The sequence below is a fragment of the Neofelis nebulosa genome, chromosome 16 (genome assembly GCF_028018385.1).
Source record: "Neofelis nebulosa isolate mNeoNeb1 chromosome 16, mNeoNeb1.pri, whole genome shotgun sequence".
Taxonomy (NCBI): Eukaryota; Metazoa; Chordata; class Mammalia; order Carnivora; family Felidae; genus Neofelis; species Neofelis nebulosa.
Genome location: NC_080797.1, coordinates 46,566,221 through 46,593,538, shown reverse-complemented (window position 1 = coordinate 46,593,538; position 27,318 = coordinate 46,566,221). Strand labels below are relative to the sequence as shown.

General features: G+C 51.2%; 1 protein-coding gene across 11 annotated transcripts in view; it reads right to left on the bottom strand.

Moving 5' to 3' along the window:
• Positions 1-27,318, bottom strand: part of MSI2 (musashi RNA binding protein 2) — a 394,179-nt gene that overhangs the window by 71,663 nt on the left and 295,198 nt on the right. For all 11 annotated transcript variants that reach the window (XR_009255164.1, XR_009255165.1, XM_058704376.1 and 8 more), the window contains exon 8: positions 7,566-7,648. Coding sequence is in view for 9 of the 11 variants with exons in the window: in XM_058704376.1 (XP_058560359.1) it covers positions 7,566-7,648 (83 nt within the window). In the remaining 2 variants the exon portion in view is untranslated. The remainder of the gene's footprint in view (positions 1-7,565; positions 7,649-27,318) is intronic.

Genomic DNA, 27,318 nt, shown 5'->3' with positions numbered 1-27,318 from the left:
GAGAGAGAGAGAGAGAGAGGTGGCTGAGCATTAGCTTGCACCTGCCTGGGAAGTTGGGCAGAGCAGCTGGATGAAGTGAAAGGAAGAGCAGGCCCCAGAGAAGGGGTGCAGGGAAAGGGAAACAGCTTTTCCCAGTGGTCTCCATGCCCCCTGCTGACCCCACACGCTGTGGATGGTGTGCAGAGAGCAGCACACATGGGAAAGTCCAGAGGGGCTGGGCCACCAAGAGAGGCAGAAGGACCCCACCCTCCCCAGGCCCCCTGCAGTGACCTTCCCAGAGGACGGATGAAGGGTGAAGGAGCCAGAACTTGGGTGACTGGGAGGCCACCTCCCCGCAGGCCCAATTGCTTCTGCCTGAAGAGCAGCAAACATTTACCACCCCGGCCTCCCCACCCTCTCTTCCCTCAACAGGCAAACCCCTCCACCCGCAGGGACGGTACACAAACATGTGCTTGCGTGATGTGGGGGGGGGGGGGGGGGCACAGGACCTCCCTCTCGCTCGTAAACACGAGGTTCATTTATTAAGTGCCTCTCTGGCATTTCCTGTTTTTGCCTTCATCCTGCTTGTTTAATATTGCATTTGACATTCTCATTTTATAAATGGTAACAGAAGCAGAATGGATGGCTAAAATTAGCTTACGAGCGAGGAGGATGCGGCCAATAGGGTGGTGAACACACAAGCCTAGTTAATTCCACCCACATTACCCGCCCCGCCCCCCACTCTGGGGCTGGCTCCGGATCAGCTCTGTGGCAGCAGTCTTCGGGGCCGAGGAGGAGTGGCCTCAGGGAGGGGATGGGTGCCCACTCACCGGGACACCCCATCCAGGTGGCAGCGCCCCCAGGCCAACCCTAGCTGGCTTCTGTGGACCACCTGGCCCGGCACTACACCCCGAGAGGCCCAGCCAGGACTGTCCTGCTCTCTGGTCCTCTTGCCCACCCCAAGTGTGCCCTGGGCTGAAGGTGGCAGGCGTGAGAGCTCACCAGGCTTTGTTTTTGAAGTGGGGTTTTCAGAACCTCCCCCAACCGAAGATTCAGCGGAAGGGCCTGAGTGGGCCTCTCTGGGACCTAAGAAATCCCTGCAGTGGCCCCTTCTCTTCTGCAGTATGTACACCTTCTCTCTTCAGGACTGCCTCCCAGCCAAGGTGTGGCGAGTACCTGCCTCACACCCTCCTCCCTGCCCAGGTCTGCACCTGTCTGGGACCACCTTACTTTATGATTATACGTTTGTTCAGTACTATGATTCTAAGAACAATGATAGTGATGATGAGGCCTACTGGGTTGATAAGAGTATGCTACGGCTGATAAAGCCCAGTCACAAAGCCCAGCAATCTCTGAGGGGGGTGCCATCCCGGTCTTACTGAGGCGGGATCAAAACACAGACCACGAGTAACTGGCCCAAGGTCACAAAGTCTAGCAATGAGTAGTGAACTGTACTGTGGGGCATTCAGCAGTGGGGGATTTGTGGCATTTTCTTCTGGAAAGGCCTCTTGGACTGACAGAACCCTGTTCTGACTGTTCCTCTACTCCCCACCTATTCAGTGCTTGGGGTCCCCCTAAGAATGAAGGCACTGATGCTTTCTGTAGGCTACTATCCCAAACCCCAGCATCTGTTTGGGGCACCTCTGACCCTCTGCCTTGGGCTAGTGGACCAGGGTGACTTCTTGGCTAAAAGCCCTTCCTTGGCCCCTTTGAGATAAGCAGACTTTACCTGCTCTGAGCTACATTAGTAGAGGCCGGAGCTGAAACTATGGCCCACAGGGCAAATCCAGCTGCTGCTTGTTTTTATAAATAACATTTTATGTGAACACAGCTGTGCCCACTCACATATCATCAGTGGCTGCATTCTACTCTACGATGGCAGAGTAGCTGTGACAGAGACCTAGGGCCTCAAAACCCTAAAATATGACCTGGCTCTTTACAAAGCTTTTTGGCCCTTGGTTTAGGCCAAACGGAAGAAACTTGCAGTTACCAATGGAATTTTCGGGAAGGTGATTCCTTCAAGGTTATCAGATTCTAGACCCTACAACAGTCCAAGAGCTCCCAGGGCCAGGAACCGAACGGGGCCTTCAATAAGCTGCAAAGGGCAGCGGTCACCATCCTTCCCTTCTTAGAGGAGGAAACAGGTGCAAACAGGTGGGGTGTCCGCTTGGTCACAGGACAACCAGTGGTGGATATGGGATTCAGGCTCGGGCCCACATGTTCTAAAGCCCTGAGTGCCTCTAAGTGACCCAGGAGGTCCTGTCTTGGGCACCAGGACATGTGCATGCTACTTGGAGGATCCAACCCATCACCCCAGAGGATGTGCCTCAAATATCTATGTTCCAAGACCCTTGTCAAGAGGGGAGGGATGCCAGCACCGGGGGTCTGGTGGGGGGGGTGGTCCCGGGCATGGACAGCTTCCTGTGGCAGGAGTGCAGGAGGGGAGACCTAGTGTCCATGCACACAAAGAGAGTGTGGGGCGGTGCTAAGAGCAGCAGACTGGCCTGGGGATCCCGCGCCAGGCTGGCTCATCCAGCTCCGTGCTCCAGGGGCCTCAGCCCTCACTCCGGGTCCCTTCCTTCTGACACACACTATCTCCTTAGCAGCGATCCTCGCCTGGGCCTTCTCAGACTTTAAATGTGCACACACATCACTAGGGACTTGTCAAAATGCAGATTCCGATTCACTAGCTCTGGGGGTGGGGCCCGGTAGGTCTGTATTCCTACTGAGGTTACAAACTACTCAGCAAATTTCAAAAATCAGATCACCTTCAAGGAACAAGGAAGAGAACTATTTAAAGGAATCCTGTAGGAACCCTTGTACAAAGCAAATAACTCTTCCTCATTTTCACCAGTCTAACCAACCCAGATTTTTCAATTAATGAGGTTTTGCCTATGTTGGCAGGGGGAAGGACACAGGGCTGGAGCCAGAGGACAACACTGGTTCAAATGCTAGCCCCGCAGCTTAGAACCACAGGCTATTTCGGTGGGGGACGGGGGGGGGGGGGGGGGGGGGCGGTGCGCCTGCGTGGCTTAGTCGGTTAAGTGTCCGACTTTGGCTCAGGTCATGATCTCACGGTTCGTGGGTTTGAGCCCCGCATCTGGCTCTGTGCTGACAGCTTGGAGCCTGGAGCCTGCTTTGGATTCTAGGCCTCTCTCTCTCTCTCCCTCCCTCCCCTGTTAGCGCTCTGTATCTCTGTCTCTCAAAAATGAATAAAAACATTTTAAAAAATTAAAAAAAAAAAAAGAACCATGAGTTATTGGAAGTCCCTTCACTACCCTGAGCTCTATCTAGTGTCCGCTCTGTAAAACGGGAGAGTGACCAAGTGTGCGTAAAACGCTGTTACAGTGCCCAGCAGATGCCAATGTGCTGCTGTTGAATCAGGTGTCAGAAGAGGAGCCCTTGCATCCCTCATACTGGACCCCACATTCTCACCCAGCAAGGCCCTCTTGACCCCTCTGGGGTGGGATTGAGCCGGGCCTCCAGGGAAGCCTGGAACAGGTCTCTGTCAACCCCTGCCTCCTTCCCCATGGCTGAGGCGCTCGCCAGGAGGCCTCTGGGAGGCTGTGCTGGCTGGTGACCAATCGAGCAAGTGTCCCTGCTGCTGGGGGGGGCTGCTTCAATCAGGGGCACGTGGCGGGAAGCGCTGTTAGCTGTACCCGCGCTGGGGCTCGGCGGAGCGGCCAGAGAGGAAGCCCTCTCCGGAGGGTCACCAGGTGGCTCCGCAGGTGCATGTGTGTGTTTATTGATAAAGAGCCATGTTTTCGCTTCGCTCTGATCCGTGCCAAGAGGGGGAAGGGGCTGAGTCTTGGCTTTCCTAGGCTGGGCCTTGAGCTCAGGTGGCTGCCAGCTGCACCACCCCCCCCGCCCCGCACCATGCCGCCACCAGACCCGTGGCTCACCTGCCTCTGGGGCACTGGGGGAAGAGGCATGGAAATCTGTCATGGTCGACAGGGACCCCTCATGCCCAAGCCTGGTCCTTCACCCCAGACAGGAATCTGGCCCTGGGTGAGCCCATCATCTTCGCCCTTCTCTTAGAAGAACACGGGAGTCCTGTGGGCTGTGACCCGGCTGACTGGGAGGGGTGGTCAGGGGTCTTGGAAGGCTGTAACCCAGCTAGAGGGCCTTTAAAGTCCCGTTACGCCTGGAAGGGGTACTAGCCTACTGGGTGCAAATGTGAGCTTTGGACTTTAGCTCTCTGGGTTTGAACTCTGGTGCCGCCACTTGCTGGGTGTTTGGCGCTGGGAAAATCGCTCACCGTCTCTCTTTGCCTCACTGCTCACTTGCAGTAAAATGGGGATAATAATCAGTACCTATAGCAGAATTCATGTGAGAGAAGAGGCGCCTAAAGCAAGCTCTCAGCAGAGTGTGTATGTAGGTAGCACTAAAAAATGTTGGCTGTTTGCGGGATCTCAGTGCAGGAGGGTCATGCCCTGCCACCACCACCATGGAGGTGACCTCCTTAAGGGAGGGTCTCTCCGGGAATGGGGGCAAATTCCTGTGATCCCAGCTTCCCGATGGCTGGCTCTCAGATGCCAGGGAAGGGCCCTCATTTTTTAAAAATGCCCAAGAGATTCGCCAACCAAATCAGATGGGAAATGGCTTTGGGAATTATGCCGTGCCTCCCTGTCACGTGGTCCCTCTTGTAATCCTTTCTTCATTCCACAATTACTGACACAGGGCCCACTGAGTGCCAGCCATAGGGGTACTGGGTTAAGAAGGAGCAGATGGGGACTCAAGTCCTATCTCTGTGACTCATCCGCGGTGAGACCTTTTTTATCTGTGAACATGAGAAAATGGTAGCTCCAGGCACACTCTGGGTTGGCGTGGTAACCTGTCCCTGCAGAATTCACGGAGATGGCCAGGGTTCCAGGAGCTGGGTCTTTACAGCGTCACACACAGTCCGGCTGACAAAACACTCCTGTGGACCTTCTAACAACCGTCTGCGTCTCTGCTTGGCAGTCTGAGCTCTCAGGGTCTTTCCAGTCCGTCATCTGAATTCTGTCCATAGCACGGTTTACGTTCGTTTCCTTTTCCGTGGGCCTCAGGAGTAGAAACCGGTATCACGGAATCCAGAGCAATTCAGGATTCAGGCTTCTTCAGAGAAGGACGGCTTGCTGGAGAGGTCCTTTCAGCGACTAGCACGTGGCTGGTGGCAAGAGCTCAAGTTTATCAAGCCCGAGCCTGTGCGGCACCATGCTCGGACCTCCCCCAGGCCCGGAGACCCCCCCAGGCGGTCACCACAGGCCCCGTTGCCCTGGAGCTCGGCGAGGCCTCCTGATCTATCAAAGCCTCCTCCAGCACCTCAAAATCCCCCCTGACAGCCGGTGACTGGTGTGGAGCAGGGCTGGGCAACTGCAGGGACACCTCCAAGCCTGTGTGTGACCCTCACCGCTCCGCACCCACCCCCTCCTCTTATCTACTTCCGTTTTTGCTTATCCCCGTAAAGAATGAGTACGAGCCCCAGATTCAAGAGAAAACAGAAACCCTCACACAATGAACGCAACTCCCTGTACCTACCACAGTCAGCCTCTAGCTGGGTGGAAAAGAAGGTGAGAGATGCAAAACGACTGGGGACAATGGCCACAAACGTCTCCTGCTTCAAGCCAGGCCAGGGGTTATCTCGCTGGGACTGAAACTCTACCTTCTGACCATCCCCCTGTGTCATCTGGGACTTTGTCCTCACACCCCCAAGCTCAAAACAACTATCTGTGTAGTTCATCTGGCAGCCAGTAAGCTCAAGACCTATGTTCCTTTACTCCCTGGGGAGCCCTGGGGCAGATCCCCCGGCCCTCAGTCTCCCCACTGGAACAGTGAGGAGAATAAATCCCTTTCTCACTTGTGTTTCAGGCTTGTTTCAAAAGCAATCTATAGGGAAGGGCCTCACATACGCATTCAAGGCAGTACATAGCACAGTCTCTCGCCAGTCTACACTGGGCCTTCCCGATGAGCCGTTAAATCCTGGCAGGATGGGAAGGTGCCTGCCAGTGCTCTCGGATGCCTCTTTTGCTCTCCGCTGCCCAAGCAGCCCTCGGCGGAGCCTGTCAACAGTGAGCCTGACTAGGAGAAACGAGGCCTCTGGGTACCAGAGTTAGGCTTCCTTTTAAGCCCCGTCTCTATAGTTTTAAAAACAGCAAGTAGCAACCTACCAAAAGAGAGAGGTACCAACTGGAAGGCGCCGAGTTTGCGGGGAGGGGGTACAGAGAACATCTATGAAGGGTCCTGTGTTATTCCTACACACTTATCTCCCCAGTGCCATTTTAATGCCTGAGCTGACACCTCCAACCTACAGTATGCAAAAAACCCCAGTGTTTTCATTTCAGATGCATATGATGGCTAGGAACAATATGAACAATATTATTTTAGTGCCCTGGGAAAAAATTAGCAAGTCAAATATTGAATCAGGCCTGTAGCACCACATGCTAAGCAGACTGCTTTGATCTTATCCCCACTAAAAGCTCTATTATTGAATTTAAAGTCAGCGAACACATATCAGACCAATATACAATGCATATCTGAATGCATGTTTCAGAAGCAAGGAATGTTTTGACTAAAGGAAGAAAATATCAAAGTCACAGCTGCAAGTGAAACAAATTTGCCCTCCCTCTTCTCTTGGGGCTGGAGGCTTTGCTGGCCAACCAAAATATTTTGGCTCCAAAGGTCCTGCTGATGGCTCCAGAAACACCTGCTGAGCTCCCAGATTTCTGGAACCAACAACAAGGGGGGTTCGCACCCACCTACTTGATTTGAAGGAATTTGAGACTTGGAGCCAGCCAATGTGCACATTCAGTACATGGTATGGCACCCTCTGGTGGCCATTCCTCTTGGAGGCCTATCTGGCTCCCCGAACTCAGCCATGGTCGTCACCTCCTCCCTGCTGAGGGTGCCTTCCCAGGAAAAGAAGCTTTAAAGGGCCAAATGGAGGTATGGAAGAAGGCGCTCATGAGGGTAAAACCAGCCAGTTGACCAGAAAGGGAGAATGTTAATTGCCCAGCAGGGCCCAAAGAGAGAACAAATTTGGGTGGTAAACTTCCTACCCAGGATACGCCCCCTCAAAAAGCCACGCCAAACAGCCAACACATATCCTAAGCCACCAGTTGGCAAATTATAACGTACAGGCCAAATGTGGTCCCCCACCCACCACGGGCTTTTGTACAGCCCAAGAGTCGAGAATGGTTTTGTACTTTTAAATGGTGAAAATATAATCACATAGCTAAATATTTTGTGACACATGAGAACTGTATGAGATTTTAGTGTCGGTGTCCATAAACAAAGCTTTACTGATACACAGCCTTATTCATGCGGTACTGTCTGCACACGCTTTTGCGTTTCAACAGTGGAGCTGAGAGGCTGTGGCAGTCAGCCGCGTGGCCTGCAAAGCTGAAAATATTTATCCCTCGGCCCTTCGCTGAAAGTTCGCCAACTCTTGCCGTTCCCAGAGCTGAGCCGTCAGAGTCTTAGAAGGTGCCCGCCCTGCCCACCCTCCAGCACGATGACGTGGGCTACAGGAGCGTGCAAGACAAAGGTGTGTACGTGGGGGAAAGGGGGGCATCGCATGCATGGTAGCCTCACCCCTGCAAACTTACCATTTTATTATTGATTTCATGGAAATGGATCTCACAGACTTTCTCCACAACATCTTCATTCTCAAACGTGACAAAGCCAAACCCTAAAGGAAAAAGGAAAAACAAAAACACAAAAACAGAGGGGGTGGTGAGTTCAGTTCTGGCCGGCTACATGTTTTCCTTTGATGTCCTGTAGCAGTGACAGGCTCCTGACCTGAGGGTAGGGGGCCGGATCCCGGGGAAGGGCCTCCAGGTTGAGGAAATGACTTCTCATTTGTAGCGAGCACCCTTCTGACAGCGAGGAAAAGTTAATGATTTCACCCCCCCGTGCGGCGGGCGCTGTGTGGTTTACATTTGCCCGGAAGCAAACAAGAAATTTACTCGTCTGTTATTTACAAGGGTCAGAGCCCCTGTGGCTCTGTGCGTGTGGAGGCGGGTGGGTGGGCTACCCAGAGTGGGGGTGGGGATCACTGCAGGGCCACGCTTGCCCTTTCCGTGCTGGAATGGACAGCCCTCGGGTCGGCCTCCAGACGGAGGTGGTTATTTGTCCTTTTCTTCCTGAATTACTTCCTCTAATACCTCATCAGGACATCCTGAGGCCTGGAAGAAACTATTAAAAGTTTCAGGCCTCTGTTCTGCGCAGGCATCCTTTTTCTACCGCTGCTTCCAAAGCGCTGTGGATCTGGGGCAGTTTAAGACTGTTTGATGCCTGCTGTCAGCCCGTCAGCTATCCACTGTATTTACTCGGCTGGAGACCGGCTTTGCTAGACAAGCTGTACTGAAGAATTTTGGCAGGCGACCGCTGCTCAGCATCCTGAGTCGCTCTCGACTGCCCCTCCCGCCCTTCCAGCACGCTGCCCCATCTGTGACCCCACTCGGAAAGCACTGCTTTAACACATGGACCCACTCACAGGACGGCGCCCCGCCTCAGATGAAACGCGGCTATAGTGTGAGCACTAACACCGGGGGGAATGCATGCAACAGGTGCAGACATCCTAATGCGGGGGGCAGGGGGTCGCAGCAGACCTGACCTTGCACGTATGAACTTATGTGTCATCCCGGGAAGCCCCTTCCCCACTCTGCGCCTTGAGCTTTGCGCACCTGCAGATGAAGGTGGTGAGACCGACCACCCCTCAGGTCACAGCCCCCACGCCCATCAGGATTTGCAAGGCTCTCGGCTATGGACTGAAGGTTGTGCCCGCCCCCCCCCCCCCCCCCCCCCAATTCATGTGTTGAAATCCTAACCCAAGGTGACGGTGTTAGGAGGCAGGGCCTCTGGGAGGCACGTAGGTCATGAGGGTGGAGGCCTCACGAATGGGATTAGTGCCCCCATAAACGATGTGAGAGACCCTGCTTTATCTGTCTGCTTTCTGCTGTGTGAGGACAGTGAAAAGATAGCCGTTCTATACTGGGAAGGGGGACTTCACCAAAACCCTGCTCATGCTGGCTCCCTGATCTCAGACCTCCAGCCTCCAGAATGGTGAGAAATACATTTCTGTTGTTTATAAGCCTCCCAGGCTATTGTACTTTGCAATAGCAGCTCAAATTGGCCAAGACACTGCCATCCCCAAAGATAGGAGCCTGGCCGAACACAAACCTGGACCCACCAACCAGGAACATGAAAATCAAAATGGCTACTTTTATATCAGGACTGTGTTTCCTTTTCAAGCTTGTGTGTTGACTTTGGGTCCTGGAAACCCAGGGTGGAGAGGGAATCTCTCCGGTCCTTTCTATGTCTCTCCTCTCCGGCTCCACCACCACATTCTCTAAGGAACAGCAGAGGACAGGCAGATGAAACACTGAGCTCCTACATCATTGCTGTAGGATCTAGAAAATTCCTAGGGAGAGGAATGAAAACAGCCACTGTCCACTCTGAAACAATTTCCAGCAAAACAGGGAGCTGGGACTGCCACACAAATGGCAGTCACAGTCTTCATTAGGATATATATTTTATTACTATGCACCGAATACCAGGCCAGTGTTTCCACAGCACACATCCCAGCCTGTTGTAGACACGAATGGCTGAGGGTCAGATGTACCATCAGGGGGACATAAGTATGTGCTGCAGAGGCTCAAAGTTGGCACGTTTTCCCCAGCATCATCCTGGAGAGGCACAATGACGTTTTGTTGGAAATGAGGCCCAACAAAAAAACCTTTCACCAGGTGTACAACCCTGAGCCCCAAACCAGGTCCCTGTAGAGACAGGGACAACGCCGTTCTCTGGGTTCCCTCATTTGGGCGTCTCCTCCTCTCTGGCCCCTGGGGTCCATCTGTTGTTCACAGAGCAGGACGAGAGCCACGCCCAGAGGCAGCCTTCACGTAATTTCTCTTCAGGCTTTGGTGTGTTGGCTCCCTATGCCCCCTTCAAAGGAGTGTGAAAACCATCAGGTAAGCCTGTCACCCAGGCAGGGACCCCTTCAGCACACGGGGGACCGGCATCATTTTGGTTAACCCCCTCTCTTCTGCCCAACCTCCTAGACCCAGATGTTAGGGGCCTCTCAAGAAGGGTTAAGATACAGTGCCCTTCAAAAGGTGCTCAGGGGAGGGAAGGGTGCACGGCAGAGGATGGGGGAATCTGCTAGCGGGGCTTCAAGAATGATGACAGGGCTGGGGCTTCATTCACTCTGGGTCCCTGGGACACACAGAGCCCCTCACACTCAGAGAGTGCTGAGGAGCTGGTGGCTGGATGAACGAACCATTTCTGCATCACTGCCTCCCTTCGAGACGGACTCAGCCCTTCCTTCTGCATTTGCAGGCTCCCACCTGTGCTCCATAGTGGAGTATGCAGAGGTCAGCAAGGCAACGTCCTTCTTCTACAGCAATTTGTTCCGTAAGTGACACAAGTCTGAGGTTCCCACTCAAGGAGAACGTCTCTGCCGAACAGATCTTGCCCCTCCCTCACGACCCTCGCTTGTAGCCTGCGGGTCACCTCGACATTCATGTGTCTCTGAAGGTCACCTCTCTAGCCTGTATCTAAACCCCGCCAACACGTGAATGCCTATGCAAGCCAGGACAGGCTGGTACTCAGGGGAAACCTCCCTGCAAATGAGGATGAACGTAATGGTTTGAACAGTGACTCCCAGAAGATGAGTCCCCGTCTTAACCCCTGGAACCTATGAATGGGACCTTGTTTGGAAGAAAGGATTTTGCAAACATAACTAAGTTAAGGATCTCAAGAATGAGGGTGGGCCCTAACCCAGTGACAGGTGTTCTTAGGAGAGAAAGGAGGGGGAGAATTTGAGACCTAGAAGGCAGAGAGGGGAGAAACCCATGTGAAGACGGAGGCAGACACTGGAGTGATGCAGTCACTAGTCAAGGAACACCTGAGCCACCAGAAGCTGCGAGTGACAAGGGAAGTGTCCCTGAGAGCCTTCAGAGGGAGCGTGGCCCTGCTGACACCTCATATTTGGACATCCGGCCTCCAGTACTGTGAAAGCACAAGTTTCTGTCGCTGTAAGCCACCCAGTTTTTGGAAATTTCTAACAGCAGCCTCAAAAAGCTAGTACAGCCAGGTTACAGGTTTCGCCGCCCCCACACAGGTGGGTCACATGTGACCTCCCCCTGCCGGGCCAAGCATGTGCTCTGGATAGAAGGTAACAGAGTGTGGACAAATGAACCGAACCCATCCGTGCCACTGGGAAATAACACGAAGCCAGTGCCAGTCAAGGGCACCGCTCCACAAGCCAGAGGACAGCCTGCTTTGCAGCCAGACTGCTGCTGAGCACAGGTACTTGATCCTGGAACAGTGCCCAGGGTAAGTCAAGTCACCGTTGGGGTGATGATGGCGAGATGACCACCACTGAAGCTGCTTTTCTGCTGCAACCCATTCCTTCCTGGTCCGCTGTGCAAACCAAGGTCTGAACTCCAGGCCCAGTATCATTTGGGGCTCCCTGTATCGCCAGTTTCCCACTCTGTGCCACCACTCAAGAGCCAGGGAGAGGTGTGACAGAGGTAGGAGACAGGAATTAAAATGCAGACTGCATCAGGAAGGGTGGGGGCAGGACTCACTGCATCATTTCAAATTCTGACTCTGATATTCTCCCTGCTGGTCCCTTCCCTAACCCCACAGGACTCAAAACTCGAGTATCACAAAAATGATTTTCCTGATCAAAGGAGAGAGTCTGGATTTCAAGCCTATGTACCTTGGATGCATAACAATTCAGTGATGTCAAGACTCATTTGCAGTATTTTAAAGATCTATATCGTTTCGACAACCTTGTTTGGCCCGGATAGAGAAAACAAAGTTGATTGTGTCTAAAATATTTATTTATTCCATTTGAGAAAGCAGAGAAACCAGGAAACACTTAATTATCAATAAATGTTATTCCTTAACATATAATCATTTTTTTTCTCAGAGGTGCATTACCATTTACGATGAATTAGTAACTCAGTGGAGAACAGCCCCCAAATAAATTAAACAGAGTGAAAAGACAGCAGGGTTAGAAATTTGGGAAGGATCGGGTGGTGGGTGGGAAAAATCCTTTTTTTGACATCCAAGACTTTTTCTTTCTTGATATCAAATTTTTTATTGGGTAAAAATGTACATAATATTTAATTCACCATTGTAACCATTTTTTAAGTGTATGCTACAGTGGCCGTAAGTATATCCATGATGTTGTGCAACTGTCACAACTATCCATTTCCAGAACTTTTTTTTTTTTAACCATCCTGAGCTGAGACTCTGTACCCAGCAAGCAATAGCTCCCCATTTGTCCCTCCCCCAGTCCCTGGCAACCTCATTCTCCTCTAGGTACCTCTGTAAGTAGAATCATACAGTATTTGTCCTTTTGTGTCTGGTTTATTTCACTCAGCATAATATTTTCAAGGCATCATAGTCTTTTGAACAGTCTGTCAGATGTACAGATCCTACCTGAAACTCAGGAAGTCTGATTCTTCCTGAGAAGGGGCAGGAAGGACTGATTACTTTCCTCCCATTTTTTCCAAAAGACAGCCCCACAGAGAATCAGAAATGGTGGCTCATGAAAGCCTACCAGGTAGAGGCAAAACAGCCAGGTAAAGGAGACACGGAATTATCCTTGCTCAAAAAAGGAAGGACCAAATAATGAGCTGTGTATTCCTGGAGAGTCCCTTCACCTCTCTGGGCTTCTAAAAGAAGCAGACAGATGCATGGGGTGGGGTGGGGGGAGGGCACAGGGCATCTTACTCTGGTCCCAGCCAAGGCAAGGACTTTGATCCATGGTGAGTCTACGAGGGCTCACACTCCATCAGGGCCCTCTGGGGGTGTCCCTGTGATCCCCCCCTGCTCGGTTTCCCATCTCCCTTGATCCTAAGGGGAGGCACCACCCTGAAGCCAGAGAAGTCTGTAGGTATTTAAAGTCACTCAAGCTGCCATTCAGAACAAAGAGGAACCGTAGGGATTGACAACCGTGTGGGGGACAGTGTCGAAGCGTCAAAATTTGGGGACAGCAGGCTAGTTCACCAAAGGGACCCTCTCACCTGTCAGCAAAATGACACCTGCCCAGCCTCTCACGAAGCACCCCCATATCTGAGGGCCCCCAGGAGTCAGCAAAACTGGCACGAAGAAAGGGTCGGGAGGATGAAACTCCAAACAAAAAGGGTTTAAAATGGACATAAATAGGGTAGGAGTTGACAGGGCGCATTTGAAAATGAAATTCTCCAGCATTCTCCTGAATGAAGCTATTATTGGAAAGTAACAAGTAAAGCTCTATTTAAGAGATAAGCATTTAACAGTCAAACCTTTTTTCCCCCTCTCTTATTCAAATGAACAAAACTGAATATTCATTTGAATAATACAAAGCTATAGCACACACACACACACACACACACACACACACAGAATAGAAATCTGAAAACGAGATACCTCACAATGAAAATGACCTGCTACAGATGGGGGTACTGGGGAACATCTGACAGTTAACCTACAAAGAATTCCTTTTTAGGTCAGGGAGGGAAAGATGGGACTGGCCTCCTCCTCGCCCCCAAAATAATTTTCTTCTCTTATCATATAGGTCAATGAACACTAATAGGCAATCGTGTGGTGCCTAATGCATCTTCAGCGGAAATCAATGCAAGTCTCGAGTTAACACACTTGGTTAATGGGGAAAAAAATGAGGGAGGAAAAAAAAAAACCCAGACTGTCAAATTTATTCAGAATATCCCATGAGGAATTTGAGGTATGTGTACGCAAGTATATTTATAACTCATGCAACCTCCCTCTCTTGCTAATAACCTGGTGTTGGAGGAAGTGGCAGGGCCCGTGGGCTGCTTTCAGTATAAATACAAGTCTCTTGGGTTTGGGCGTGGGGAGCACTTTCTGGTTTCAAAATGCTTCTCATACATCATCCTACCTGGTCTCCATGGCAACCCCGCGAGAGGTGGGGCACGCTCTGCCATCGTCATTTTGCTCAACTGCTTGGCATTGTTTTAAATGACCCATCCCTGGTGACACGTGGCTACTAAGCCAGAGCAGAACGTCAGGGACTTCCTTGGGTCAGTTAAGTGTTCAAGAGGGATTTGGTGGCCCTAGGGCTCGAGAGGGCAAGAGCCTAGGCTACGAGGCATGGTGCCTCACATGCTCTGTGGGTCAACCACCACTTAGCTATGTGTCAGTTAGCGACCTGTCATCTCAGGCTGTGCTCCCCATCCCCAGCTCAGAACATTTCTAGGTCACCAGAAGAGCATGGGCTACAGCAGGTTTGGCAAATCAGTTTCATCTGCCTCCAGGGGTTTTCCCGGAACCCTGGATGGAGAAAGTCTGAGCCCCCCTCCCCACGCGTCCATCAGGCAAGAGGAGCAGAGATGAGCTGCCGTGGCAGGGTAGGTGGCTTCACGTGCCCTGGCTTCGCCCTGGAAACATAGAACTCGGAAGATGGATCTGTTCCAAGAGAAAAACAAGCTGCCTTTCCAAAAGAAGCGCCTTGTTTCCGACTGCCACTCTGGGACACTGGCTGCACGTTACCCGGATGTTAGAGAAATCCACTCAGAGTTGTCATTAGAGTTTCCTGAGCGTTTCAGACATGAGGTATTTGGCAAAAGGTGGGGTGACAGTACCAGCTGTGTCCGCTCTCACACCCGAGCGGTAATCTGGACTTTTGTAACATAAGAATGTCATTTCCCATCAAGCCAGGGATGGGACTCGTTCAATTATTAACGTCTGGTATCCCAAAGGTGGTTACTTATTTCCAGCCCATACTCTTCATGATAATTTGAGAAAGAGAAAGCTTGCCTGCGTTTATTGGGTGGCCGTTAACTCAGTCCTCACAGCTCCCTCCTGTGAGACAGGAACGTTCCTACTTTACAGATGAAGGACTTCCTCGTATGAAGGCGGGCCCGCTCTACATCAGGAGTCTGACCTTGTCCCGCAACCTGGCTCTTAGGAGCCTGCCCTGTCACACTTCCCTGCAAGAACGTCTACCCAATGGGCAACGGCACCTCATCCTAACAACCCAGCAGAAGGAGCGTAAGGGGGGAGGCGGGGAAGATGCGCTCGTCCATTCCAGTTACCTGCCTGCTTCCTCTGCTGCCTGAGCCGGCTGCAGCCGTCAACAGAAAGGCAGGGAAGGGAAAACTGAGGTTTTTCAGAGGCACACGACGAAGATGACTCTTACACAGACAACTCGGCGTGCTCCTAAGCCAGTGTAGGATGGACACAGGGTGAGTGACTTCTCTGAACGTTTCCAGCCCCTGCCCACAGACCTGCCTGAAACAGGGTTTGGTTGTCAGGCTGGAGACTTCGTGCAGCAAACTGCCTCCCTAATGAGTCAGCCGCCCTGGAGGGATAAACAGCGTGGCACTCCCTTCTCTGGACTGATTAAGAACAAAGAACAGGGGCAGGCACACTGACCCGTGATGGAGGCAGGATGCAGCCTCGGGGCTGGTCAGAACAAAGACTTTCAGGGCCAAAAGGCCACCGGAGGCAGATGGCTGAATTCAAGAGGTCTGCTGACGTCCCTCTCACCTGCCCCTTACCCTTCTTCCTCCACACACGCCAACAGGCTGCCTCTCTGGGGCCCTTTCTAAGCCGGCCTTTCCTTCCCGCCATGTCCCCTTCAGGGTGGCACCACAGCCCTTCTGCTGTGGCATCATTCGTGCACCTGCTTCCTCGTTTACACCAGTAGTTTGGCAGCTGATTGCTGTAAACTATAATAAAATGCCTTTCCAAAAAATGAAGGAATGTGACCAGACACGCCAGACATCATGATATTAAAGCCGTGTCAATTAATTTCTCCCCCTGCTTGATAAACGAGCCCCATTCCATCTCTTAATAATGAGGAGAGAAACAAGAAAAGTTGACACTTAGTTTAATTTATTTTCTCAACTTGCCTGGTCATATTTCTTTCTGCCTTGCAGAGCCTGGCTGGGGCTGTGGGGAATTACAAGTGGCTCGAGCGCGGGCAAGGCATAGATCGGTGAGAATCGACACGGGCCTCCAGTATTCCCACACACCACTTAATCAGGAGGGGAAAGGGACCTGGAGAGCCAGCTCGCACCTGCGCCTCTCCAGCCACCTTTGGGGGCTGGGGGCGGGGGAACTCGGGGCCGGCGAGGGAAGCAATCTCAGGTGTGTGGGAAGTCAGATGACAAAAACGGCACTATCAGGTTTCCAATCTATTGCGCAGAAACTGCACACGACTGAATTCCCTAAATTAATATTAAGCTAGGGCGGTGGCATTTGCTAGAGGGGAGCCAATTTCTCCACTGGAAAGGTACTTTCCTTTCCTTTTCAGCCCAAGGGTGCCGGAGCCAACACCCGACCTTGAAATGTGAGCGTCAACTTTCTAAAATTCAGATGCCAACCATGAACCAGCATGCATCTCACGAAGGCTTTAGTTACAAGTAACCTCAGGACTGTTTATGGAGGCCTCCAGACCATAAACCAAGCCAGTAGTGAAAAGTGACGTGCTCTCCCACACCAGTGTTTGTTGATGTGGTCCTATGCCAGCCTTCTGATGGGCGAGGGGCTTATTAAAAATGCGGCCTCCGGGGCTCTCCTGTCTCCTAAATGTGGGCTTTGTGGACATGGCCCAGGAATCTGCATTTTAACCAGTTCTCTGGTGATTCTGATAGCCACCCAAGCCCGACTCTGCTCCATGTTTCCCAATTCAGGATGAGTCGAGTAGGGATCACTTGGTAAAAAAAGAATCCAGAACTTTTCAAAAGAAGAGAGGATCTCTAGGCTTCCCTCTAACATAAAGGGAGAGACAAAAGCTGTTTTAAGAAGTCTCTGACATCCCTTTCATGGAGAGCTGGACCTCTAAGCCCCATGGCCAGCCCTTATCCAAGGTAGGGGGAGATTGGGGCAAAGAAGCAGCATCTGTGTCGCAGACTCAAGAAGGGATGGAGACCAGTTCATACTAGAGTGTAAATGACTGATCTTGCTCCTACCCTCAGGGGTGTTAGCGGTTTACCAAATCCTTATACAAAAGCAACTAAGTTCTACGTTAGAATTCCAAATGGTACGGTACTCAGGGGGTGGGAGGTACATATATCTATATATCTACTTTACTGATGGGGAGCACCTCCTGGAGTCTGGGAAATTATATGCATGTCTAGAGAACGTTACAATGGGGTGGTGGTGAGGTGAAAAAACACCCTGGAAGGAAGAGAGGGAGGGGAGGGGAGATAAAAGGGAGGGAGAGAGGGGTGGGGTGGAGGGAGAGAGACCCCTCCCACCATCCCTAAACCATTTTTCTTCGAGAGAACCTGCCATGAGTACTGATCGTGTGGTCTGAAAGCGCCTGCGGCTGCAGGGGAGGGGTGCCTCATCCCAGACTCTTGTTAACCCAGGGGGAAAATGCACCTGTGATCCAGGCCAGACAACCCCCACCTCATTTCATTCTGAGTGCGCTCCGTAGCAGTGATTCTGTGAATGACACTTGTCAGGACAGCAGATTAGTTCACAAACCTATTTTTTTGTGCGTGGTGTTCCATCTTGGTTGGGAAAATAGTCAGTTCTTGGCGAGAGAGACACATATTACTGCTGTTAAGTGCCAATATAAACTCTGGGACGCAGTGGTAAATTCACCAAATTAAATCGCTAGACAACTGGCTCGGATCAGGACCCCGCCAGAAGGTGCCAGGGCTGCAGGGCGCGCCCAGCGGGGTGGAGGAGGCTGAGGTCGTGCGCGCAGCTGGAGCAAGGGCACGAGGACGCGCTGCCTCCGCGTCTGTTCTGGAAACTGCAGAGCCTCGGGTGGCTTCGATGGGCTACCCGTAAGAACGTGTCCTTCAAGGCTTCTAAGTCCCTGGGCTTTCTGAGCTCAGGAGAGATGGGGCACCGGCTGGAAGCTCTTCTCCATGGAGGCATTTCGGTTGCTAACCCCAGGCTCTCCCCAAAAGAGTGGGTTTCAAACCTGTCACCTTTCCTGATACCCTGTGGCCCCGCTCATGCAGTGAGCTCACTGGAAGGTAAGGTGAGTTTCAACTACCTTCATGCGCCCCCTGAGGAGGGTGTGTGTGTGTGTGTGTGTGTGTGTAAATGGGCTTGGTCTTTGGATCTAGGTAGATTTGGGCTCAAATCCTGGCTCCAACAATAACTGGCTGTGTGACTTTGAGCAGGTTAGTTAACCACTCTGACCCTCAGTATCCTCCGTGAGACAAATAATAAATCTACCTCACCAGCTAGGAGAATTGCTTGGAAACACTTGTGAGAGGTTAGCTGTCCTCACCCGCCAATCAAACGAGACTTCTTACGGCTTCTTCCCTATCCCAGCCTCTGTCTCCATGTGTATTTACTGGCCCTCTGCCTTGAGCCTCATTTATTAAAATTCATCTGAGAGGGGTGTCAGAGAGACATCCGTGGTGCTTCACGAACTCTCACAGTGGGAACAGAGATTCAGGACAGAGGGAGGTCAAACAAATCATGTGACAAATTCCCAGTCTTCTTACTTAAGAAGACCCTACAGGGGCGCCTGGGTGGCGCAGTCGGTTGAGCGTCCGACTTCAGCCAGGTCACGATCTCGCGGTCCGTGAGTTCGAGCCCCGCGTCAGGCTCTGGGCTGACGGCTCGGAGCCTGGAGCCTGTTTCCGATTCTGTGTCTCCCTCTCTCTCTGCCCCTCCCCCGTTCATGCTCTGTCTCTCTCTGTCCCAAAAATAAATAAAAAAAAAAAAAAAAAAAAAAAAAAGAAGACCCTACAGTGCATCCTTTTGGGTAAAAACAAAAATCACGTCCTGAGTGTGATGACGCTGGCCCTCGCCCTGACCGCTGCTCCTGCCTTTGCTCTAAGAGGGAGCCTGCAGTCTGGCCGCTGTGGAACAAGCAAAGGGGGCTTCTCTGGTGTCCTCTGAAGAGGGAGCATGAAGGAGACGAAGGGAAGGTGGGGTGGACCCAGACCACAACACCTGCTCTGAAAAAGGAAGGGTCGGAGGTAGCCCTGCCCCAACTCACCCCACTAGGGACGCAGGACCCCTCAGAAAAGCCTCAGCCTCCCCAGGGGCCTCCCCAAGATGCCCACCTGCCTCCCTTCCGACACATCCTCGGGGAATGGTCACTGGCCTCAGAGAAGGTTCCAGAACTCCATCAAAACACCACCACTTGGAAGCAGGTTTTCAATGCCACCACAAATTATAGGACTTTTATTATGAGGTATGGTTTCAGAATAGTCCCAACTGACAGAGAGCCCTGGCTCGGCGCCCGCCGTGCCACCCCTCTGCTCCCCCTGCAGTGGGGGAGGGGTCATCTCTGCCCGAATCTCCATGACTCCAGCTGGTCGTGCCACCGGCAAGCCTGCCTGCAGTTTGGGGGCGGGCAGCTGCCCTTCACGGTGCCTCTGCACGAGACACACGCGCTTATTCACCGTGGAGCAGGGGCTGGCCTAGTTTATTTTTTTGGCCGTTAAAAGAACTGTTCTTAACATCTGGAGGCCAGATCTCTCCGAGAAGCTGAGAGCAGCCATCCAGGCGGCCTGGCTGGGGCGGCAGATCTGCTCCTCGGCTGTCCAGACAACGGTCCCGGGTGGGCGGAGGGGGAAAGGGGGCCGAGAAGCAGGGGGCAGGGGGCGGCTATCCACGGTGACTCAACACCAACCAGCGGTGTCGGCGCCTACGAACTTGCCGGAAATGCAGTCTCAGACCCCACGCTGGACCTCCTAAACCTGAACCTGCATTTTAACAAATTCTCCAGGTGACTTTTATGCAAATTAAAATCTGAGAGGCACTGGCCTGGAACAATGACTCTCAGCTGTGATTCCTACATCAGAACCTCTTAGGAGAATTTTAAAAAATAACTGCTGCCTGGGCCCCTCCCTCAGAATTGAGTTAGGTCTGGGGTAGCCCCCGAGCATCTGTGTGTTTTTAAGTTGCCCCAGGTGATTCAGATGTCCAGTTAGGGTCCAGAGACATTGGGAAAAGGGAAAAAGCACAGTGCCTAATCTTTATTTTTCATCTAAAAATAATTTCAGCTTGGGGCGTCTGGGTGGCTCAGTCAGTTAAGCGGCTGACTTCATCTCAGGTCAAGATCTTGTGGTTCGTGAATTCGAGCCCCGCATCAGGCTCTGTGCTGACAGCTCAGAGCCTGGAGCCCGCTTTGGGTTCTGTGTCTCCCTCTCTCTCTGCCCCTCCCCTACTTGTGCTCCGTCTCTCTCTCTCTCTCTCTCTCTCTCTCTCTCTCTCTCTCTCTCTCCCTCTCTCTCAAAAATAGACATTAAAAAAATTAAAAATACTTTCATCCTCACTGATTTTAGTAAATGGACACAATCAATGGTCTTAGTGCCCATGGAGCCACGCAGCCATGTATCACAGACTTGGGTCTTGGTATTTTACAGAGCACCGAATATACTTGGTATACTTGGTCCAAATACTTGGACGGTATTTTACAGAGCACTGAAGGAAAAAGAAAATGCTTCGAAGGGGTTGAGGTCAGAGTGGCGCTTCATTTACTCACCTGCTGTAGGCATGGCTGGCACCTGATGCCCCTCAGGTGTGCCCAGTCAAGGGCTGTATAGATGGTGAGATCTGGCTTTCAGGAGCAAAATAGGCACTGCACACACACCCCGACTGTAGGGAATGCCGAGAACACAAGCACATGCCACGGACAGAAAGTGGCGAGCTGACCCTTCTCTGCCAGCAAGACTCCTCAGCAGCCACACCAAGCCCCCAAAGGCGTTCTGATCAGACGGGACAAGGGGCAGCCCAGCGGGTGAGAAGGAACCTGCCTGTCAACAGAAACTTGTGCTGTAGAGAAAGCACCAGGAAAACAAATGTTTGCAAACTATTTGTATCCTTCTGTGATTTCGTTGCTAAAAAGGATATAACTGGGTCAGCCTACGAAGGCTCTCATCCTCCAGAGGCTTTTAAAACTTGGAAATAGAAATGTAAAACTGTTTTTTTTTTTTTAATGAAGATTTTAGTGGATTTTGAACCCATTTCTTAAAAATATAAAAAATGCAACACTTGATTAGTGTGCGTGAAAAACTGATTGACATCAGGGAAGATGGAAATTTACAAGCTGAATTTCAACAAAATCCTTTGCATAATTGGAGGATGGGATTGAAAAATTAGTATCATGATTTAGTCAGCACAGCAAATGTACTTCTTCCACTGGGATCTGTTTATCTTGTGGGGTGTATTTTTCAGTTATGACAGGCATTAAGTCCAAGTACCAAAATAAGCTAACCTTAGAATTCTTCCTTTAGAGCTGGATCACAGTGTTAAAGCAAGAATTTTTTAAAAAAGAAAACACCTATTCAATCACATTACTCTGAAAATATCTTAATAATAAACTTCTAGGCAGGACTTATTTCAAATATATCCTATCGTATTATTTTCACATAGGTTTGTAACACACATATTAACATAGTAGTACATGTAAAGAAATTAAAAAGTAAGATATACTGGGGGTGTGTGCTAATTTTTTTTTCTGCACGATTAGAAAAATTTGAAGACATCTGTTCTAGAAGGAAAGGTGAGGACCCACATCCTGAACTCTGGTTCTGAAGCCATCCCTTGGTTTCAGAAGGATTAAAAGTCAGAGGATGGGGTGGAGGTAAGTAAGTACCTCCCATGACTGCCAGCGGGTGTGTACCCTCAAGGATGGCCTTCAGGTGAGATATTTATGGGAGTCAAGAACCAGCCAATTCCAGGATCCCCTGAGTCCTCCTGGCTCAGCCCACAGAGCGCTCAGAAGGCACTGGGTTGGGGGTGGGAGTGGGGGTTCACCCTTCAAACTGAGACCCCTGCTCCCCACACGTTAATGGCAGCAATACCTGAACTCTTCTCAATACATTTTTCATAGCATCGTATCTTCATTAAAATTTTATTCTATTAGCATTCTGAATCCAAACCACTAAGTACATAATTGCTAAAACATGTGTTAAGCGATGACTTAGGAAATGCCGGTTTTATCATATTGTTAATTAACAGAAAGTAGGATTAATACATTCACAGATCATTAGGAGCCTTCAGTACAGTCTCGCCCGCTCTGCAGTGGGTAGGGTGGGTGTGGGTGGGAACCCTGGGCAGTACAGCAAGGGCATCTCCTCGTCGTTCGCCCTCGGCCCCTCTGCAGGTTCTGCGAGGGTGTCGGGGAGAAACTCAAGAGACAGAGACTCACGGTCTCTCTTGCCCAAAGGAAACTCTTCTGAGATCTGGGGGTGGCTGGCTCACGGTAGCCTACTCAAAAGGCCGGACATGGAAGGATTTGGGTGAGAGGAAGGGAAAGACAAACACGTCTTCTTAAGTCAGCCCAGTGAGGCTCCGTGGACCGCGGGGAAGTTTCCAGTCCTGAAGCAGAGGATGTGGCTGAAATCCTGGCCGTGCTGCATTACTGGCTGGGCAAGCCATTAACCTGCCTGACCCCGTGTCTCCACCTGTAAAGCAGGAATAAAGATGCCGACCTCACAGGGCTGGCCTGTGGACTGAATGAGAGCACGCACACTGCTGCCATCATCCCTGTACAAGCTTGCAGTTTTTATGTAAGGATATCCTCACCCAATACTGCTTGGAATTAGTGGGCCACCAGCTGAGACCTGAAAATTATTTAGCTATCCATAAATGTGGACTGCATAAATGTGGGATCGGCTCTACTGCGGTCTATCCTGAGGTGCCAAAACCAAGAGATTTGGAGGTGGATTTGAACTCGCCTTGTGGTCACCTCCAGTGGAAATCGGGGCCTAAGATCTCTGGGCCCGAGGGGTTTATTCAAACCTCTGCCCGCCCCGTCTTGGGAGTTAGAGAGGTATTCAGGCAAGAAATAGACTAAATGTCTTCTCCTTCCCCAGCCACCCAAAATTCTTCAGCCCGGCCCAATGGTGGTACTCCCAATTCTTCACGTTTAATAATGAAACAGTCTGCCTGGCCGGGCAGCACACAAGACCAGTACTGGAAGGTAGGACTGGAAAAGTCCCCATAGACGCAGGAGTAGGAAGGGGCCAGGTATGGTGGTGAGGCCCCCTAGGTCTAGGGTTTCCTGGAAGCTGGGGGTCAAGGTAAGTCCTGAAGTCAGAAGCTGGGGTCAAGGTGAAGCCCTGGGTCAGAAATATGAAAAGAGTTAGGAAAAGCAAACAAACTCTGCCTCAACCTTCATCAATAAGCTTTAGCTGGGACAGGAGCCCTTCCCAGAGGAAGACAACGGCAGGGCCAAGGCCACCTGCTAGGGTGATGATGAATTACCTCACCTAGCTGGAGCCTGGATGCAAAAATCAAAGCTAAGGTAAAATTAAAAAAAAAAAAAAAATGCAGACCAGCGTCTGCCAGACACAAGTGGGAACAGAGAAATCACCTGGTTGCACTTTTTTTCTTTTTCCTGGAACATTCTTTCAAAGCCCTAGGAACTCAGCGCATTAAAACTTCCTGTGTTGAGGCCTTCTAACAGGGGTTATTATTTGTGAACTGTGGACGGAAAGAGGTCCCTTATTTGTAGGAAAGGTTAAGAGTGGAAAGAGCCTCCTCCTTATTCGTGGGTTGTACGTGAGTGGAGTCTGGGCTGTGGGTTCAGACATGGGCTGTAATCCTAGTTCCACAATCAGCTGTGTGACCTCTCTCTCCGTGCCTCAGTGTGCTCATCTCGTAAAATGGGGATGTTAGTATTTTAGGGTAGGGGAGCATTTAAACAGGACAATACCCATGAAGCTTAGCACAGTTCCTTATCTTGGTCAAAGGCTGGAGCACTTGAGCCCCTCTGCAGATCTGGTTTCCTTACTTATATTGACTCGCTCTATCGACTTAGTAACGTGACCCAGTGGGGTGTGGGCTCCTGCAAGTGGCTGCCTCTGAGAAGAAGCTGCACAGGACCTCTTGTGCTTGGACCATCACCTTCCCCATTGACCAAGAGGAGGCAGAGGGAGCTGGAGACTGGCTTTGACTCTCCCAGGGGAGAAGGAGCCTCTTGACAGTTGGGTCTGAGACGCCTGGTACAATGCCACACTTGATCAGGATGGACCTTCCAGTGCCCTGCAGGCCAGGGGAGAAGGCAAGGCCTCAGTCTCCACCAGAAGCCACCACCTGCTCCTGTCATCAAACCCAGGAGCCAGAACCTCCGTATTCTCCAGAGAAGGCAACTGAGAGACAGCAGAGCAGTACCCGACTTGAAAATCATGGCACACCCAGAGCCATGTTGTGGCCATCCTGCTGCCTGGCTGCAGAGACCAGGAACTTCAATTTATTTGTGTCTGGGGCCTTAAAGAACCTCAGCTGTCATCCCTTCCTTAGTTTATTACCAAATTTCTAAAATATTACATTCTTTATTATATCCAAATTCACTTTATTGCACTTGACAATACAGATAATCACATACCATATGCTCTAATGTTTTGAAACCAATGCATGTTGACAGCGGTTTTTATTCATGATGCATAATTCCATCCCGAGCTCACAATGAGGCCTCTGAGCACCCAGCCTGGTGTTAAGACTTTTGCCTAATAACAGATTAACAATACAGCGAGTTGCAGAGACACAACCCGTCCCTTGCCATTCCCTATTTACAACGGGAAAAAATGTACCTGAGCTGAAAAGATGGATTTATCGGAGAGAAGGCGGGGAGGGGGGGCGGGGATCCCTACCACCACCCACCCATCATTCCCAGAGGGTTCATAATGATTTGTTATTGTTCCACGCTTATGAAACTTGATATTGAAAAGAGGGATTGGTCTTGCGCCAAGTATCAAGGCAACTAATCACACCAACCCACACTGCTGGCCCCTGAGAACCGCCAGCACAAAAATGCCCCAAAGCTCTCATTAGCCATCTCTCTTGTTTTCACTCTTGTTTTGCTACAAGCAAATATTTGTCACTCCTCTACCTTGGTGAGACCCTCCCCCTCCCTCTCATCCCCTCTCCTCCTCCCCTGGGCATCCCTTCTGTTCCCAATTAGCCCCAAGCTTCCTGGCAAAATGAACACAGCCGGGGAGGATCCGTACCCCCAGCCTCCTGTCACCTCTCAGGCAGAAAAGGCCCGCATGGCGGGAACAGTCTTCATGGCTCCTTCGGCAGAGAGCCCCCTCGTCCTAGGGTGGCTGAAGCAGAGGGTGGGTAATTTGAAGATGATCCTCCAGCTTGGTGGTGGTGCCCGGAACAAACAATGCCATTTCACGCCTCCCCTAACTAAGCGCTTGCTTTCATTTGCGCCGGAGAAGCACTCAAACCGCTGTAAACCCATTAGATCACGTCAAGCCGTCGTGGCAAAGAGTTCGGGCTGTCACCAGCAGAGAATCAACTCAGATTTATAGATCCTTAAAGCCTGAATATATAGATATTCGTCTTCCCCCTGCAGATAGACAAGGGGACTGGGGTGGCAGCAGAGGAGGGGAACGGCAGTCCACAGCTTGGCTGCAGACAGATTGGAGTTTTACAATCATTCTCCCGGATAATGGGATTTCTCAACAAGGGGAGGAGTGGGGAGGAAGGAAGGAGAGCCAGGCCTGTACTCTGCCGAACACTTGGCTGTTTGTCCAAAGCTTTGCTGGGAGATGGGGGGTGGCAGGAAAGAGAGGTTACCAGCAACGATGCCTCTGGGGGACCCAGTGACCTGCCGCAAGCAGAAGCCGTACTACAGACCAAGGAAGGGACCGGAGTTGGAAGACGCAGACTCACTTACTTAGCCACCTACCAAAGAGGCCAAATGAATTAAGAGGCATCTATCTTACCCCACGTAATTGCTGTGCTCCTGAACAGCCTAAGTTAGAACTCTTTTCCATAAATAAAAACCTACCTTCTCTTTCGGCTTACAGCACGACCCCAAGAAGGCTTTCTTTTTGTTTCTTTCTTTGTCATCTTTAGCACAGGCCGGGGCTCCTCCTACCATCTCAAAGAGCGTGGGGCGTTCCTTGTTTTGTCCCTTTTCCCTTGCTCATCTAGCAAGTAGGGGAGTTAACTGGTCACCAAACCAATACCTCCTAGAGAGACCAGAGTGTAAAGACCTAGTTTCCTGACCTATTATCCGGTTGATCTCTGAGGGTCTGGTAGGGAGAGGTTTTGGACCATTTCGTAATTGAGCAACATCCACGAGTGATTTGCAACGTACGGAACACACTGGTGTCTGGGCCCTTCATGCCCCCCATTAATTCTCTTTTCTGTTTGAACACTGGCGGGGAGAGGACATCACCCCTCACCCCTTCATAAAGATGGCTTGTTTAAGAGGGGATCTTGAGGGACTGCTAAGTTCTTCATCCTAAGGATCAACATTTCACCGGGGAGCTGCAAGCATACCGTCTATAGGCGGGGAGCCAGCCCATCCCAGTTCAAGGCCTTCGGATCCAACACAGCCACCTGTTCCTTCCTACGCTTGTCTCCTCTGGTTTCTCTGAAATTTCTCTCACGATACTGTGTTCAGTCCCCATCAGACCCCCTCAGACATGGTCTACCTTGTCCACGTCTCTCCTACAACAGGAGGTGAACGGAACACAATACTCCCCACTGTGGGAAGCATACTGGAAAGCACCAACCCCTGCACTGAACTCGTCTTTTCGCAGCTTCTCGTGGCTTCCATAGCGGTTCCATCATCCCACTAGCTAAAAAAAAAAAAAAAAAAAAAAGCCCTTACGTGGTCAATGAAAACCCAGGGCTTCCTATAAACCTTTATCAAAATCCCCTCCTTCCCACCTCCAATTTGCTTTCCTTTCCTTGGGCTCTAAACTTTGTTACCTTCTGATTATACAAGTATTATACATCTTAGAGTCTTAGAAAATACAGAAAGCGCTTATTCCTCCAATAAACATTACCCAGACACCTCCTACATGGAGGAATCTTAGCTGAGCCTTTAGGATACCGTGGAGAGTAAGCCCCAGGCTTTGCCTTAAGGTTGGAAGTGGCACCCAACTCATGTCGTGCAAAGAATGCAGTTATTCGGGGGGGGAGCTCCAGGACTAATATCGGTCTCACTCACCCCTATGCCCCTATCCCCTTGACGAGTGACCACTGCAGAGTGTGTGCTTAGCAAATTAACTGGGACATGGTGAGTGGCTCTGGAAGATGGCCCTCCAGCTGATCAGCCTGTACATACGGATGCTTTTTTTCCCCAAAGACCGAATCTGTTATGGCCAGATGCGGTCAGTACCGGGTGAAATTTTAGGATAAGGGATCTCAGACCCCTGCCTCAATCCACCAGAGCTGCCTCTACCAGTTTCCACCCAGAGCCTAGTCCCGAGAGCAGAGCCTGCTTAGCTGAAGGTTTCAGGTGCGGGTCAATCCCAGGCGCCCCCCCCCCCCCCCCCCCCCCCCCGGCCCCGGCCAGACAAAGCCATCTCCCTTCTCCGAGAAGCGCAATTGCAAAGGCTTAGGTAAAAGTTCACATTTGTCCGGGCGGCTGCGAAGAACTGTGCAGTGATTGAAAGATGCGTCTGGGGGCGCCTGGGTGGCGCA